Genomic DNA, 13,359 nt, shown 5'->3' with positions numbered 1-13,359 from the left:
GGAGGACCACTGCTACTGTGCCCTGAATCAAAGTACTTAACCTGAGTTGGTTAAGTAAATATCTAGGTGTGATATGTTAATATGATACAGTACGTAAAATGTGATACAGTAGATACGTGTGGTTTAGGGTGTCTATAATTTAATTTTATATATTTATATTTTTCTAATAGATTTGATCCACACCCCCCTTGGGTTCCATGAAGATTATTGAACCTAAAGATGTTTACACATTTAATATAATAAAGCTGTAAGAAAGTGCAATAATGGCAAACTAAAGCACCTTTCAGGTGTTGTTCAATCAAAAGGACATCAAGAAAAGCTTTTTTTTCACCCTTGTATTTTGAAACTCTGGCAGCCCTCCCCTCATCTTCCAAACAGATTTACTAATAATTAGTACAGTTTTATGACATCAGTAATTTTCCATTGTATATTAATAATGAATGTCTATAGATTTGTTCAGGCCATAAGCTGACCATAATACTCTGGACTGTGTCCTAGAAATTTTAACAAAACTTTTGCAGTCAAATTTAATATTAAATGAAAAGTGAATATTCAACCTTTTAATTTCAATTTTCTTCCAAAGAAAATGTAACTTTTAATACTTATACCCTAATAGTTTCATTGGGCCTTTAAAATCTTTATTTTCAAAATGGAAACAAGATCAGATGCGTAACTTTTTTTTCTGATTGCACATGGCGACACAAACTTTACCCAGCACAACACTTACACAATGTTTTTTACAAAGCATAATCTAATACAGCACATTTGTTAGCCGTCTGAATAACTGCTGAAAAGGCAATGTCAGCTTCCCTCTCCAATGAGCTATGCTCCCCTTCACTGACATATTCTCACTTATTATAGCCTACTGTTTGAATAAGGATATTATTCAAAATGTCAGGAAACAAATAAGAACAGTAATGTGCTCATACACCTATTAATAATTGTATGTCATTTCTCTCCAATTGTGTCAGTGTGACAGTTTATGGAGTTTATGCTGGGCTCGTTATCTTGAGACGGAACATAAATCTCTTCCCACAATCCAGTTCCTGCTTAATTAATTTTACGTTCCCATTGTTGTGAGGGCTGGGAGGCAGGTGTGATGTCTCGTGGCCCCACAGGATGACAGCGCTTTATCGCACCCATCGTTTGTTATTGACCCAATGAGGCTGAAAAACATTGCTGTGAATTATGAGAACGATTCATAAAATATATATATAAAATATATTGGCTATAATGTGCTAATCATGCTACGCCAGGCCCACCGTGAGGGCGGATGGCCGGGGAGTATTACATTGCGCCAGAGGTTCGCTCTGAGCAGCGGATGGCATTTAGCCGTGACACTGAATACCTTGCAGGGCATTGGTCACCCTGCATGGAGAGCGACCTTTGAGATGATTGGTTCATTCACAGAGTGGATCACAAATGGCTGCCCTCACAGACTGACACAGAAGAGCCTTGGACACTGAAATGCAGTGGGGCAGAAGAACAGGCACCGCATAGAGAGAGACTATCAATTTTAGATTTAAAAAGAGCACATATATACTTTGAAGAATGAAAACATAAAGAAGAAAGTGAAGCAAAAATGAAAATGAATGCAAAATGGAGAATGTAAAAAAAAAAACCCAGAAAAGAGGGGAAAAAATTGAAGAAATTAAGGAAGGCCCGTGGGTGCTCTGTATAAGATGGCAGCCATCTTGCTTGTGGCTGCTCTTTGTAATACAGCGGCTGTCTTGTAATGTACAAGATGAAGTAGTGTCCTACATCCCTTTCTTCTTTTGTAATTTCACTGATCTAAAGTGACTACTGAGAGTAGCTGCTGTTTCTGCCATGGTGTTTTCACCTAGGCTCACTCAATAGACCAGTGCATGAAGAAAGGAAGGACACAGTTTTAGACTTTTTGTATGTAACTTTGGCTTCGCGATCGACTGCTCTCTATCAGATGGTGGCCATCTTGGCTGGGCTCTTGCATGTTCTCTGCAAAATGGTGGCCATCTTGGCTCTAGATGCTAGTGAGTATTCTGTACCTCTGACAGGGCAGACCCACAGGGAGTGCTTTTCTTAGAGACTGCTGAACATCACATTTGAGGAGCGTAGACTTTTCTTGCCTCTGGCGGATACATTTTTTTATTTTTTGAAGGCCTTGAGAAGGCTGACAAGCCACATCATATGGCTACTGTACTTTTGTCCTCTGATGTAAAGAAATCAGAGAGTTTGATACTGTATTGCAATGGCAATTAATTACCAGTTCCCTTGTTAGGTATTTTCAGGTGCTCTCATTAATCCTGGTTACAGTTACAGGCACATTCATGTCATGTCTTTCAGGATCTAATGTCACTTTACATTGAATGGGGGGTAACCTGACCTCAAAAACCATGATTGGGCAGCAACAACCTGGAAAGAGTGATTGACTGTAGAGCTGGATGTTCACTGAAGCAACTCATATTAAGCACCTTGCTGTAGGTTCCAATGGCTGCACCTCACATGTGAATCAGACCTGCCATACTATTAGTATGGAAAAATTGTTCACCAGATGAAATGTGTACTTGAACAACTAGACGCAGATTCAAACTAAACACAAGGTGCTTGTCCGGAATTCTGCGAAACACATTTGTAGCAGAAACAAAAGCAAATCGTCTGATCACTAATTATCAATGAACGATTTGCAAGATTTCCTTCTTACAGAGCGTGCATTCCTAATTACAGCGAACTCAGAACACCTGCCAAGAGTAGTTTTTGAAGCTAAGGACAAAGCACATTGCAGTTAGATTGCGTTACTATCCCAGGTGGTGTCTTTAGTCAGCCATCTGTCTACTTGGTGTATACATTCTCTGCACAATGTCAGAACCCACCAGACAGAGAATAGCGCCTGAACCTGACCCAATACCATTCTTACTCCACAGCAAATGCATTAGGAGACATGGTCAGGAAGGTAAAATATGGGAGAGCAGGGGAAAATACAAATCTACAACTCTCCAAGTAGTTCAGTTTCAATAGCTCTTACAATGATGACCACATTAAGTATTAGAATGAAAGATTTCTAAAATGCAATTTGTAATTTCAAGGTGATATTTTTAGCTCCCCTGTCATGCTCACCTGTGAGCCAGTGACTATTCTATGTCCCACAGTCCACACAGTACTACAGCCAACGTCAATCAGAGGGGACAGCTAGCCTGTGGGCACATAGTATTAATTTAGGGGGAGCTAATGGTCCTGTAACCTGAAGGTTCCTGGCTGAGTCAAACCCACCCTACCAGGCGGGACAAGGCCAATTGTGTGCCGCTGCAGACTCCCAGCCATAGGTTATCAGATGCCTCCCCCTCACCTTCAGGTGACTTGAAGTGATTTGAAAAACCAACTAAGGGGGTAGGGCCTCTGCCAAGGTTGGACATCACAGCTGCATTGGGTGCAAAGCATCAGTCCTGTTAAAAAGAGCACCATTATTGAGTCAGCAAGACATGGTCAGAACCAGGGTTCTGGACACAGTCAGAGAAGCGGCTCCATTCAGCTGGTCAGGGTCAGAACTGTGGTTGGATACAGCTGGTCATGGTCAGGACTGTGGTTTGATTCAACTGGTCAGGGTCAGAACTGTGGTTGGATTCAGCTGGTCATGGTCAGAACTGTGGTTGGATACAGCTGGTCATGGTCAGGACTGTGGTCTGCTTCAGCTGGTCAGGGTCAGGGCTGTGGTTTGATTCTGCTGGTTAGGGTCAGGGCTGTGGTTTGATTCTGCTGGTCAGGGTCAGGACTGTGGTCAGATTCAGCTGGTCAGGGTCAGAACTGTGGTTGGATTCTGCTGGTCATGGTCAAGACTGTGGTTAGATTGAAATTGTTATGGTTACAGAAATGGCCTGATTCCCTTGTACGTGAGATGTTGGAACCATCTGGGGACATTACATGAATAACAATACGTTTATTTATATTGTACATTTCACTTGTATGCAAATCGCTGTAAAAATAAACAATATAATCTAATTTGTATTTGTTGATCTGATGCTTGCTCTTTAAGCATCTTCATTTTGCAAAATACTTCATAGTAGGCATAATTGCAGTTTATGCACTATTCATAATTTCTGTATTTGATCTATTTTGGGCTATTTAAGTTGCTTGCTTGCTGTAGTAGGGGGAAAAAACAACAGCATCCATATGCATAACATGGTAATATGATAATGCGATAATATTTGAGTCTGAGAAAATGAAAAAAGGAAAACGAAAGTGTCTTTATCACTGAGGTGAATGCTGATTTTGTTTTTTGCTTAGTTTTTTGAAAATTCTGGAACCTCAGTGAGTTCCTGTTTTTTTGATGAGCTAATCCTTGACAGCTCCGCTGTAAGTAAGGCTGATCAGTGGGCTGCTTATCAAAGGAAGACACTCCACGCCAACGGAAGAGGCGTTCGCATCCGTAATGCTGTTCTGCGCATCTGCAATCCAGGGATTAAGATTACTATTAGGGGCCGTAAACTACTCGACAATTATCGAAAGGGTTCAGTTGGATATCACCGAAAATCACAGAGCATGTAAGAACAATGGCGTCTTCTGCATATTGACTCTCCTATGGCTGTTCGGGGTCAGGGGTCAGGTAGAACAGTTGTGCTATTCTTGTGCTATTCAGATACTGCTCATGAGAGAGCAATTGTACACAAGGATGCAATGTGCATGTAGACATGCTGGCATACTCAACGTCATGACTAAAAAATCTGTAAGACTTATAAACTTATTTTGTTTACCTACAAAAAGCCTAAAGCATTTTAAATGATGGATTATTGCTCCCACTCCAACTGAAGTGACAGGAGGACAATAATTACCATTGAGAATGAACTACACAAGCCAAATACTTGATTTTGCTAGCTTTATGTCTGGTCCCAGGAATAACAGCCCAGCATGCACTTCTCCTTTGCCATTATATTAGAGAACTCAGCCATTGTCTTAAGCTAATCAATGAGAATTCTGGGAGACACAATCACATCAGTTTTTCCGATGTTTCTCTGAAGTTTATTGTTTTTTGTGGGGATAGAAGGGAAATCCAAGATTTTAGATTTCTAGCTTCTTGTCCTTCAAAGAAGGATACATGTGTCTCCATGGGTTTGCATAAAGAACACCCAGAGAGAAATGCAGACTGATGCAAAAGAGAGCAGGACATCAAAATGTTAGGCAGCTCTGTTGAGAAGCATGAAGCTCTTTGCATGGTGTGCATTCTTGAATCTCACACAGGAATGCTTCCTAACAGACAGGAGTTCTTTTGAAGCAGCAATGGAGTGGATGCATCGCTAGCAATGACATGGTCTTTCTGTGGAATAGCACAACTTTCCATATTCATGTTTCATATTGTGGAAGTTAGCAAATCAGTGATTTCAGATACTCGGGTGGACAGTTTTAACAGTGTGCTTCCGTTAGTGAGAGGCGGGAGGGAAAATTCTGCAGATTGTGTGAGCGTGTTATCTAAAGAAGCGTGTGGATTGGTGGGCTCCATTAAAGAGAAGAAAAAAAAAAACTTGCTGGAGGTTTTAAGAACATAATGTTTGATGAGGAGAACAGGCCGTTCAGCCCATCTAGTCATCATTTAATCTACAGTCTAGACAGCATCCAGTACTGTGTCATGTCTGGCCTTTAAAACCCCAAGGGTCTCCTACTACTACATGACCTGGCAAGCTATTCCAATTATTAACGACTGTCTGTGTGAAAAAAGGTCCTTGTGAGTGAGGGAATTATGTCATAGTGTGCTCTGACTGGAAGCTCCGGCAGTTAAAATGACAAGTAATTTGCCAGTACGTTGGTCATATTGTGCCTGCTTTGCGCGTGACCTTCATCCTCGTGGCCGATTGTCTGGAGTTGGGACGGGAGGAAGAAGAATTAGGTGCCTGTGGCATCCCCTGCTTTCATTGCTCTGTCTGGGTTATGCAGCCTGTCACTGCATTTCAAGATGGCTGCCTTCAGAGTCTCACAATGGCTGCAGGCTGGCACAATGCACCTCAGCTGTGTCGAGAGCTCCAGTGTTGTCTCGTGAAGGCTATCGTTCAGCACACCAGTTCAGGACTCCAGGCAATGTGGTACAGTGCTTAAGTGTTGCTAGTTTGATTGTCAGGTTGGCTGTGGCACCCTTGGGCAACAGGCTTTGTGTGAACTGCTAAAGATAAACATGCAGCTGTGTCACAGGTGGAAAGTCCAGGGGTCAGATAGTAAAAGTCCTGCCATGTGTTTGCACCCGTGAACTAAGCAAGCTGATTTCAGTAATTAGTTCTACCTCCTGGCTGAAGAATTGTACTACTTAGAAAATCCAGGCGATTTGAACAAAATACTGAGGAGGACCTTTACTTTCTGAACCTGGATTTTCCACCTCTGAGCTTGTGTCCAAGGAAAATATGAAAATAATGCCTTTATGGGTTATGGAAGAATCTCTGATGTACCAATTAATCAGACTGGCCTTTTGTCAGACTAAGTAAAAGGGATTAAACTTGCTGAAGAGGGTGACAGTGCTTGATGGCCAGTGCAGTGAGGTTACCTGTTTTTGTGTGCCATAAATAGTCATGTAATCAATTGTATGTAAATTTAATTAAAGCCAAGACTGGCTATTCTCCAGTGAAAAGGCAATTGGTTATGCATATGAGAATTATTTTACGGGACATCGTAGCCACTGTTTAACAGATTATAAATCATTTTGTGAAATCATAAAATACCCATATCCAATACCCAAATACTCATCATTAAAAATACATGATAAAGTGAAGCCTAGTTGATATTAATACATTTTAGGAAATGTGTTATTTTGAATGAGGCCAGGGTAACCATTTTGAGAGGTTTACCGTATGTGCTGCTGAGATATTGCTCATATGTACTGTAACACAGACAGTACACATTGGGATTTATGGAAACCCTGGGCTCCTCCGTAATATTACATTTGCTGATACTGAGCGAGGTTGGCCTGAAAAACAAACATGTATTAATGCAGGTATTATTACATTAGACATTTAAAGCTCAGGGTATTGCAACCATACAGCATGAAGGGATGCCAAAGTACTGACCACGGACCTCGGGGCTGAGGGCGGAGAGAGAGAGAGAGAGGCCTGTCTAATAGCAAAGCCACTGATCAGTGTTACTTGACTTTTAAGTTTTCCCCCTGATTTGTCAGGTTTGCAGGCAATACAGAGAGAGGGCTGATTTTTTGTGATTAAATGTGCCAGAAGCCACCACCCCATTCCTCTGCTGCCCTAAATACAACAACAACAACCACCACCACCACGTTGAGTCAGGACTTTGGTTAAACCGTTTCACCCGGAATCCTTTACAGTGTGATTTTGAGCAGTTAAATCTGCCTAATGGTAGAAATATAAATGTAAATGATACACAAGACTGTATCACCATGCTTTTTTCGGTCTGACACCAGATTGAATGCTGTCACAGTTGTAACTCTGTCTATACTACAAAATACTGGATTTGTATCTAACATACTTTATTTTAAAATATAATAATAATTAAATGTAATAAGTCTTTTATGCCATATAGTTTTTATATGTGCTCATCCACATTTGCACCAACTGGGTGTGTGTGCAAGTGTGTGTGTGTGTGTGTGTGTGTGTTTATATATGTATTCTTGAATGCAAGTATGTCTTACACAGTACATTAGGGTACACATTGCTCTGTTACCTGTCCTAGTATAAATGAACATTGTTTACTGCTTTTTCCAAGTAGAAGTTTGCTTATTGATTTAACAGGTCATTATTTCATCATTAGTGTTGTATTCTAGCATGCTATCACCGGGGACATTCATATTAAACTTGGAAATTCATTTTAGACTTGGTTAGCACAGCAGAACCCCCCCCCCCCTCCCCACACCACCCCCATGCCTTTAAACACATTCTGTGGTTTTCTTCATGGACCCCCCCAAACAAAGAGGAAAAAAGGAAACCACAACACAAACCATAACTGAATTTTGTTAGGAATCTGTTTGTTATTACATCCTCAGGGCCTGTAGAAATGTGACACATTTCCGAGTCAAATGTAATAATACACACTTACAATGATAGGGCAAGGACAGTAATATTGCACATGCTTAGCTTGTCCTCCCCCCAGGGTGAGCTTTGCATTATGGGGATTTATCATGTAATTTTGCGAGAGACTTGTTTCTTCTGTAGACCATTAGCGTGCCTCCAGCCCTGGATCCCTGTACTCTACTGTAGCCCAACGTTTCTCTCCTTCCATCCCCACCGACAGCATCGCTCAGTGCTTTTATCATAAAACCATCCTTCCTGAGTACACAGTCTGTGTGGTGCTCTGCGATTGCTCAGTGAGTAAATCCCATCCTTTACATTTCACCCTCACGGTTTTACTTCTTTGTTTTGTTTTTCCATACATATGTGTTTATATTTTTGGGGGTTTTACTTTCATGAACTGATGCTTTGGCAGTTGGGTCTTGGTGCATGCTGTCTGTTGGGGAGTGGAGCCAATGATTCTGGTAAGTTCTCGGTCAATAAACTGCTTTGAATCGAAAGAGATAAACCCCGCTCCCCCCCAAAAAGGGCAAGAGGTAGGAACCTGTTTTTTCTCACATAATCTTGACTATCCCTGGGTCCGTCCCTCATAAGCGGAGGAGGTGGAACTTTGCTCTGCTGGGGCGGAGCTATGGTTGCCTGGGAACAAGCTGCCCGAAACAGTGAGTGGTAGCTTTTTCAATGGGGCAGTTCAGGTTGCATTTTCACCTGTGAGGTTGTTAATTATTGATAACAAAAAATGAGAAAATATTGAAATAACAAGAAAAAAAAAATACTGTTTCCTAATATTGAATTGGTTTGAGTTGATTGTTTTGATACTAACATGCTTTAAAGTAAAATGTCTCTTTTGTTGGACATTGGTTTATTTTCCCATCAAATGCTTAAACCTAATTTGTTAACATGCTGTGAGAACAGGAACATTGAGAGTCCCAAGTTTTTGTAACAGCATAATTAATATTTAAATTGAGTTAATTAAAGATAAGATTCCCTGTCTCCAATTGGACTAGGCACTGATTAGAAAAAAAAAAAAAAATCTGTGAACGTTTTCTTACATTAAATTCCTATTTTATGTTTCAGTGAACATACAAAGGAATCTCACATCAGTATATGGAGGAAAGAGCAGAGCAGCTATGCTAAATAACTTTAATTAAAGTATGCAATATGTTGATAATTCATGCTGGTTGTTCGACTGACATGCTGTTTTTTTGTAGGGTGTTCATGTTGCTTAATTGCATGGCACACGCTGCCGCAGGTTAATGCGAGGGAATGCATGCATGGCTGAACTGCGCTGGGGTTGCAGCGGCAACACGGGTAGCAACATCACTGCAATGTCTGAGGGCCAAAAAAAGACACGTTGTGCACATGAGAGCACCCACTTCACAATAAGAGGTTTTTGTCATGGCTGCTGGGGAGGAAAAATAAATAAATAAAAAAACAAAAAAATTCCAGACGAGCGTGCATGCAGTTGGACATGCATGTGGTACTGAACGTACATATTTGTGTATACGCATGTGTGTGTGCCACCACAAGCTCACTGCACATCAGCTGAGAGGCAAAGGAAGGGATCATCGGCAGTTACACTACATACACACACACGTGCACGCAGAGCTGAATACCTTAGCTGCTAAAATAATTCAACTCAGTGAAAAAGTCAGAGTTACACAAAGGAAATTAAAATGCAATAATGAGAAAGTATCGATAAAACAAGTCTCTATTTCTCTCTCTCTCTCTCTCACACACACGCATGTGCAGGCACGCACATACACACATGCACACGTGCAGGCACGCACATACACACACACACATGCATGTGCAGGCACGCACATACACACACACACATGCATGTGCAGGCACACACGCACACACACACATGCACGCATCTGCAGGCATGCACACACCTGCATTTTAGGAGACAGGTCCTACATGGAGTGGTCACAGAAGCTGAAATGCTGCCTGCCGTTTTTAGAATTTAGGTGCTCGGCACATTGGATTGTTAACTTCGGGGGTCTAGAAAGAAAAGTGCTTAAGACTGCTCTTATTTTCTCCTCTGAAGGAATAATCATCTGGAAAAGAAAAGTAAACATCAGAAAAAGATGAGCTATGGAGCAGTGATCCATGACACACAGACCAGTTTACATGCTGGAGCTCTCTCAGCTCATGCAAAGTCAAGATCCAGTGCTTAGGACAGACTTGTCAGCTTCCATCTAACACCATTGCAATCTCTCATTTCACATCTCTTCTCTACTTTGCATGCTTTTTTCCTATTTTGCCTGTGGCTTTGCAAAAAAAAAAAAAAAAAATGCAGTAATCACTGTTATTTATTCAGCTCCTATTAAAAAGACATTGGTGACGGGAGGGCAGAAACGAACTGACAGCCAGAACTGTAAAGCAGGGACGTGGGAAACAACCAATTAGCTTCCCGTCACGACTTTTAATTTCCCTACACTTCACAAAGGAGGACGAACAGTCCGGCGCACGACATTCTGCACACACACGGCAGAGACACGAGGGACGCGGGAGTCGGGGAGGACGTCGGGTAAACGTTCGGCGACCGCCGCGGAGACGCCACTGCCGTCTCTCCCATCATCCGTCCCACTTGCTCGGGGAAGGGTAACGGGGCACTTTTGCACGTGTCCTCTATCGCCCCCTGCATGGTGGCGTCCTGCAGCTGCATGCGGCTAAATAAATATCTCCTTCTCTCTCCTCCCCCCTCCCTCCCCGCACCGCCTCGGCCGCACTCACAGAAGACTTCTACGTCGGAGGTGGGTACTCTTCTTTTATCTTCCTCTCCTCCTCAGTTTTTTAGTCCTTTCTTTTTTTGTTGCTTCCCCCCCCCCCCCCTCCCCTTTTCCTCATTCCTTAAACATGGTTTTACGGGTAAAATGAATAACCTTGACTTGTGTGACTGTGGGTCCATCGGTCTCAACACGGTGAGTGCATTTTTGTGCTTAATTGTTTGGCTGTTTTTCTGTATTTTTCTGCATTCTGTCTGTTTTGGGGTCTTGGGAGTATCATGCACCTGTTGGTATTCTACTAAGCTACACCAGACGCTACACCTGGAAAGCCAGACATATGAATTGGCTCAATGGATTACATTCCAATACTTTTAGTAGCATCCATTTTACTCCGTTTAAAGGGGACTGTACAGTAGGTGCATTATAAACATATTTTTGTACCATTATTTAAAGATTCAAAAGCAGAGGCTGAGGAATAACACCCCTGGAAACCCTATAGGGCGTAGTTGGCAGGGATTCAGTCGGGCCCCTGAAGTCTGCTTGTTTAAGTGGACTGTGGGGGCTCTGTGCAAGCTCTGTGCCAGCCATACTTGTGCACTGCTATATTAACAGAGGCAGCGGCATGACATCACACCTTCCGTCAGAGAGCGTGTCCTTGTCTGCTCTCTCCCCCATGGATTGTAGAGGTTGTATTAAAAAGGATAAAATAAAGAGAATAAACCACTTGTATAATTACAATATCCACTCGGTCAGTTAAGAATTGCCTCTAGAGATTTTTTGATAGTTGTGATATTTCTCTGAATGTGTGATATTTTCCACCAAATGTCAGAACTATTCTGTGCTTCTGTGATTAATTTGCAGAGGTTAGTCTTAGCGGCTGCTTCTACTCACATGTTCTAGGCTGCTATTACCACAGAAGGCAGGAATTAAGAAAGAAGTGGTTTGAAAGTGTGGTCTGGCTAAAGGTGTTTGCGTCTGGGCCTCCCTCGACCATCAGTACAGTGTGTGAAAATCGTGGCGGCGAATGGTTCGCTAGCTCTGTAGAGTGAGCTGTAGTGAGCTGTCTCCGGAGCATCATGTAGGCGCGGCTTTACCCACAAATACGTAGGTAACATGTCGTGATACACTGAGACCAATATGCTGTGACATAACTCATCACACATATGGCATTCCAGGTATGTCACGACAGGTATGTATTGTGTTATGACAAAATTAACTGATTGGAGTCAGGGCAAGTGTTGGGACCTGGCCCTGAAAAAGAGTAGTGTTCTGGCTTTTTAAAGTGGTGTAGGCCCAAACAAATTGTATAGTAGGGTTTTCATTCCACTGACATATTCAGTAATTCACATAATTTCAAAATTCTATAAATATATAACCATCATAGAACTAAACAAGACAACCCCATTGGCATCTATACTGAACCATTTTTGAACATTTTTTTAAATTGGAGTTTGTAGCTGTGAGGTGCCATTTCAAATGAGCTCTTTCACTGATGTATAAGCATATGCATATTGAGCATTAGTGAAATGTTTTTTGAATTGGGAACATTTCACAAATTCCTTTGTGTTCTGAGACTGGGGTAAGTGCCACTAACACAGGGTGTCTGAGAGACCCTTTGGAATTTTGAAAAACACAGGTAATACTCCGGGGCTGCCGCTGTTAAATTGTATGCCGCATATTTCACCAGCTCTCCAGACCGTGACATTTTTATAAAGGGGCAGAGCTCAAAGTTTTATGATACAAATGAGGAGGAAAAAAACAACTAAAGCAAATAAAAAACGGCCCCTTGCGACTGTGGCCGAGCAAAGCCACAAATAGTGTTCTGCGGTTTCAAAGAGGCTATTTGTGTAGCATGAAGCCGTTTCAGAGCACAGGGAAGAGAGGGGCATGGTTGTTTATGGTTTCTGTCTGAGCGCTTCTTTGAAATGTAAACCAAGCCTTACGGATGAATGGAAAAACAACCCGATTCTGCCCCTCGCCCATGGCCCTTGCTGTTATAAAAGCAATTATGAGTGCAATTATTAATATGGAAAATGTGCAGTACTGTCAGCTTATGAGTAGTCAAGATTAATTTGATGTTCTCTGCTGTCTTATACTGTAGTGTAACTCAGTAAGTACAGATGTAGTGTGTGTTGAACTGGGGGGTTTGGACATGCGAGAGACTTGAGAGTGAGGAAGAAAATATCTCCCACTTTTGAACAGCCATTAAAAAGTTAAAAGAAGCTAACAAATCTAAAACAAGCCTCTGTTTTAGTCTCTTACGTAAGTGTAACAGAGAAAGCATTACAACCACTCGGTTGAGAAAATGCTTTTTCAATTACCCTTTTGTTACCCGCCCTTTCCTTCCAGCTCTGCCCTACCCCACCCTGAACCCCACCCACCCACCCAGCCCCGCTCCTCCCCTCCCCACCTCCCCACCCAGCCCCACTCCCCCCATTGCGACAGCCATCCACAGCGAAAGGGATGCCTGCATCTCAGTGGGATCAACCCTTCCCATAATCCCGTTCTCTGTGCTGACTGTGCTCTTGTTTCCCTTCAAGGTCTGGCGCACCTGATGATGGGCGATCAAGGTATGGGCTCTCTCTCTCTTTTCTTTCCACTCTTTTTGCCTCCATCTCCTCCCCCACCCTGCCCCGCCCCAC

General features: G+C 42.3%; 1 protein-coding gene across 16 annotated transcripts in view; it reads left to right on the top strand.

Annotated features, from left to right (window-relative positions):
• Window positions 1–13,359, top strand: part of nrxn1a (neurexin 1a) — a 252,478-nt gene that overhangs the window by 16,796 nt on the left and 222,323 nt on the right. For 8 of the 16 annotated variants that reach the window (XM_064321121.1, XM_064321122.1, XM_064321117.1 and 5 more), the window contains exons 3-4: window positions 10,727–10,744; window positions 13,258–13,287. The exons of 5 other annotated variants lie outside the window; for them this stretch is intronic. In XM_064321121.1, coding sequence (XP_064177191.1) covers window positions 10,727–10,744; window positions 13,258–13,287 — 48 coding nt within the window. The remainder of the gene's footprint in view (window positions 1–10,726; window positions 10,745–13,257; window positions 13,288–13,359) is intronic. 3 more of the 16 variants (XM_064321123.1, XM_064321114.1, XM_064321112.1) reach the window with 2 other exon arrangements.

The sequence above is a fragment of the Anguilla rostrata genome, chromosome 2 (genome assembly GCF_018555375.3).
Source record: "Anguilla rostrata isolate EN2019 chromosome 2, ASM1855537v3, whole genome shotgun sequence".
Taxonomy (NCBI): domain Eukaryota; kingdom Metazoa; phylum Chordata; class Actinopteri; order Anguilliformes; family Anguillidae; genus Anguilla; species Anguilla rostrata.
This window is presented reverse-complemented; position numbering and strand designations above follow the sequence as displayed.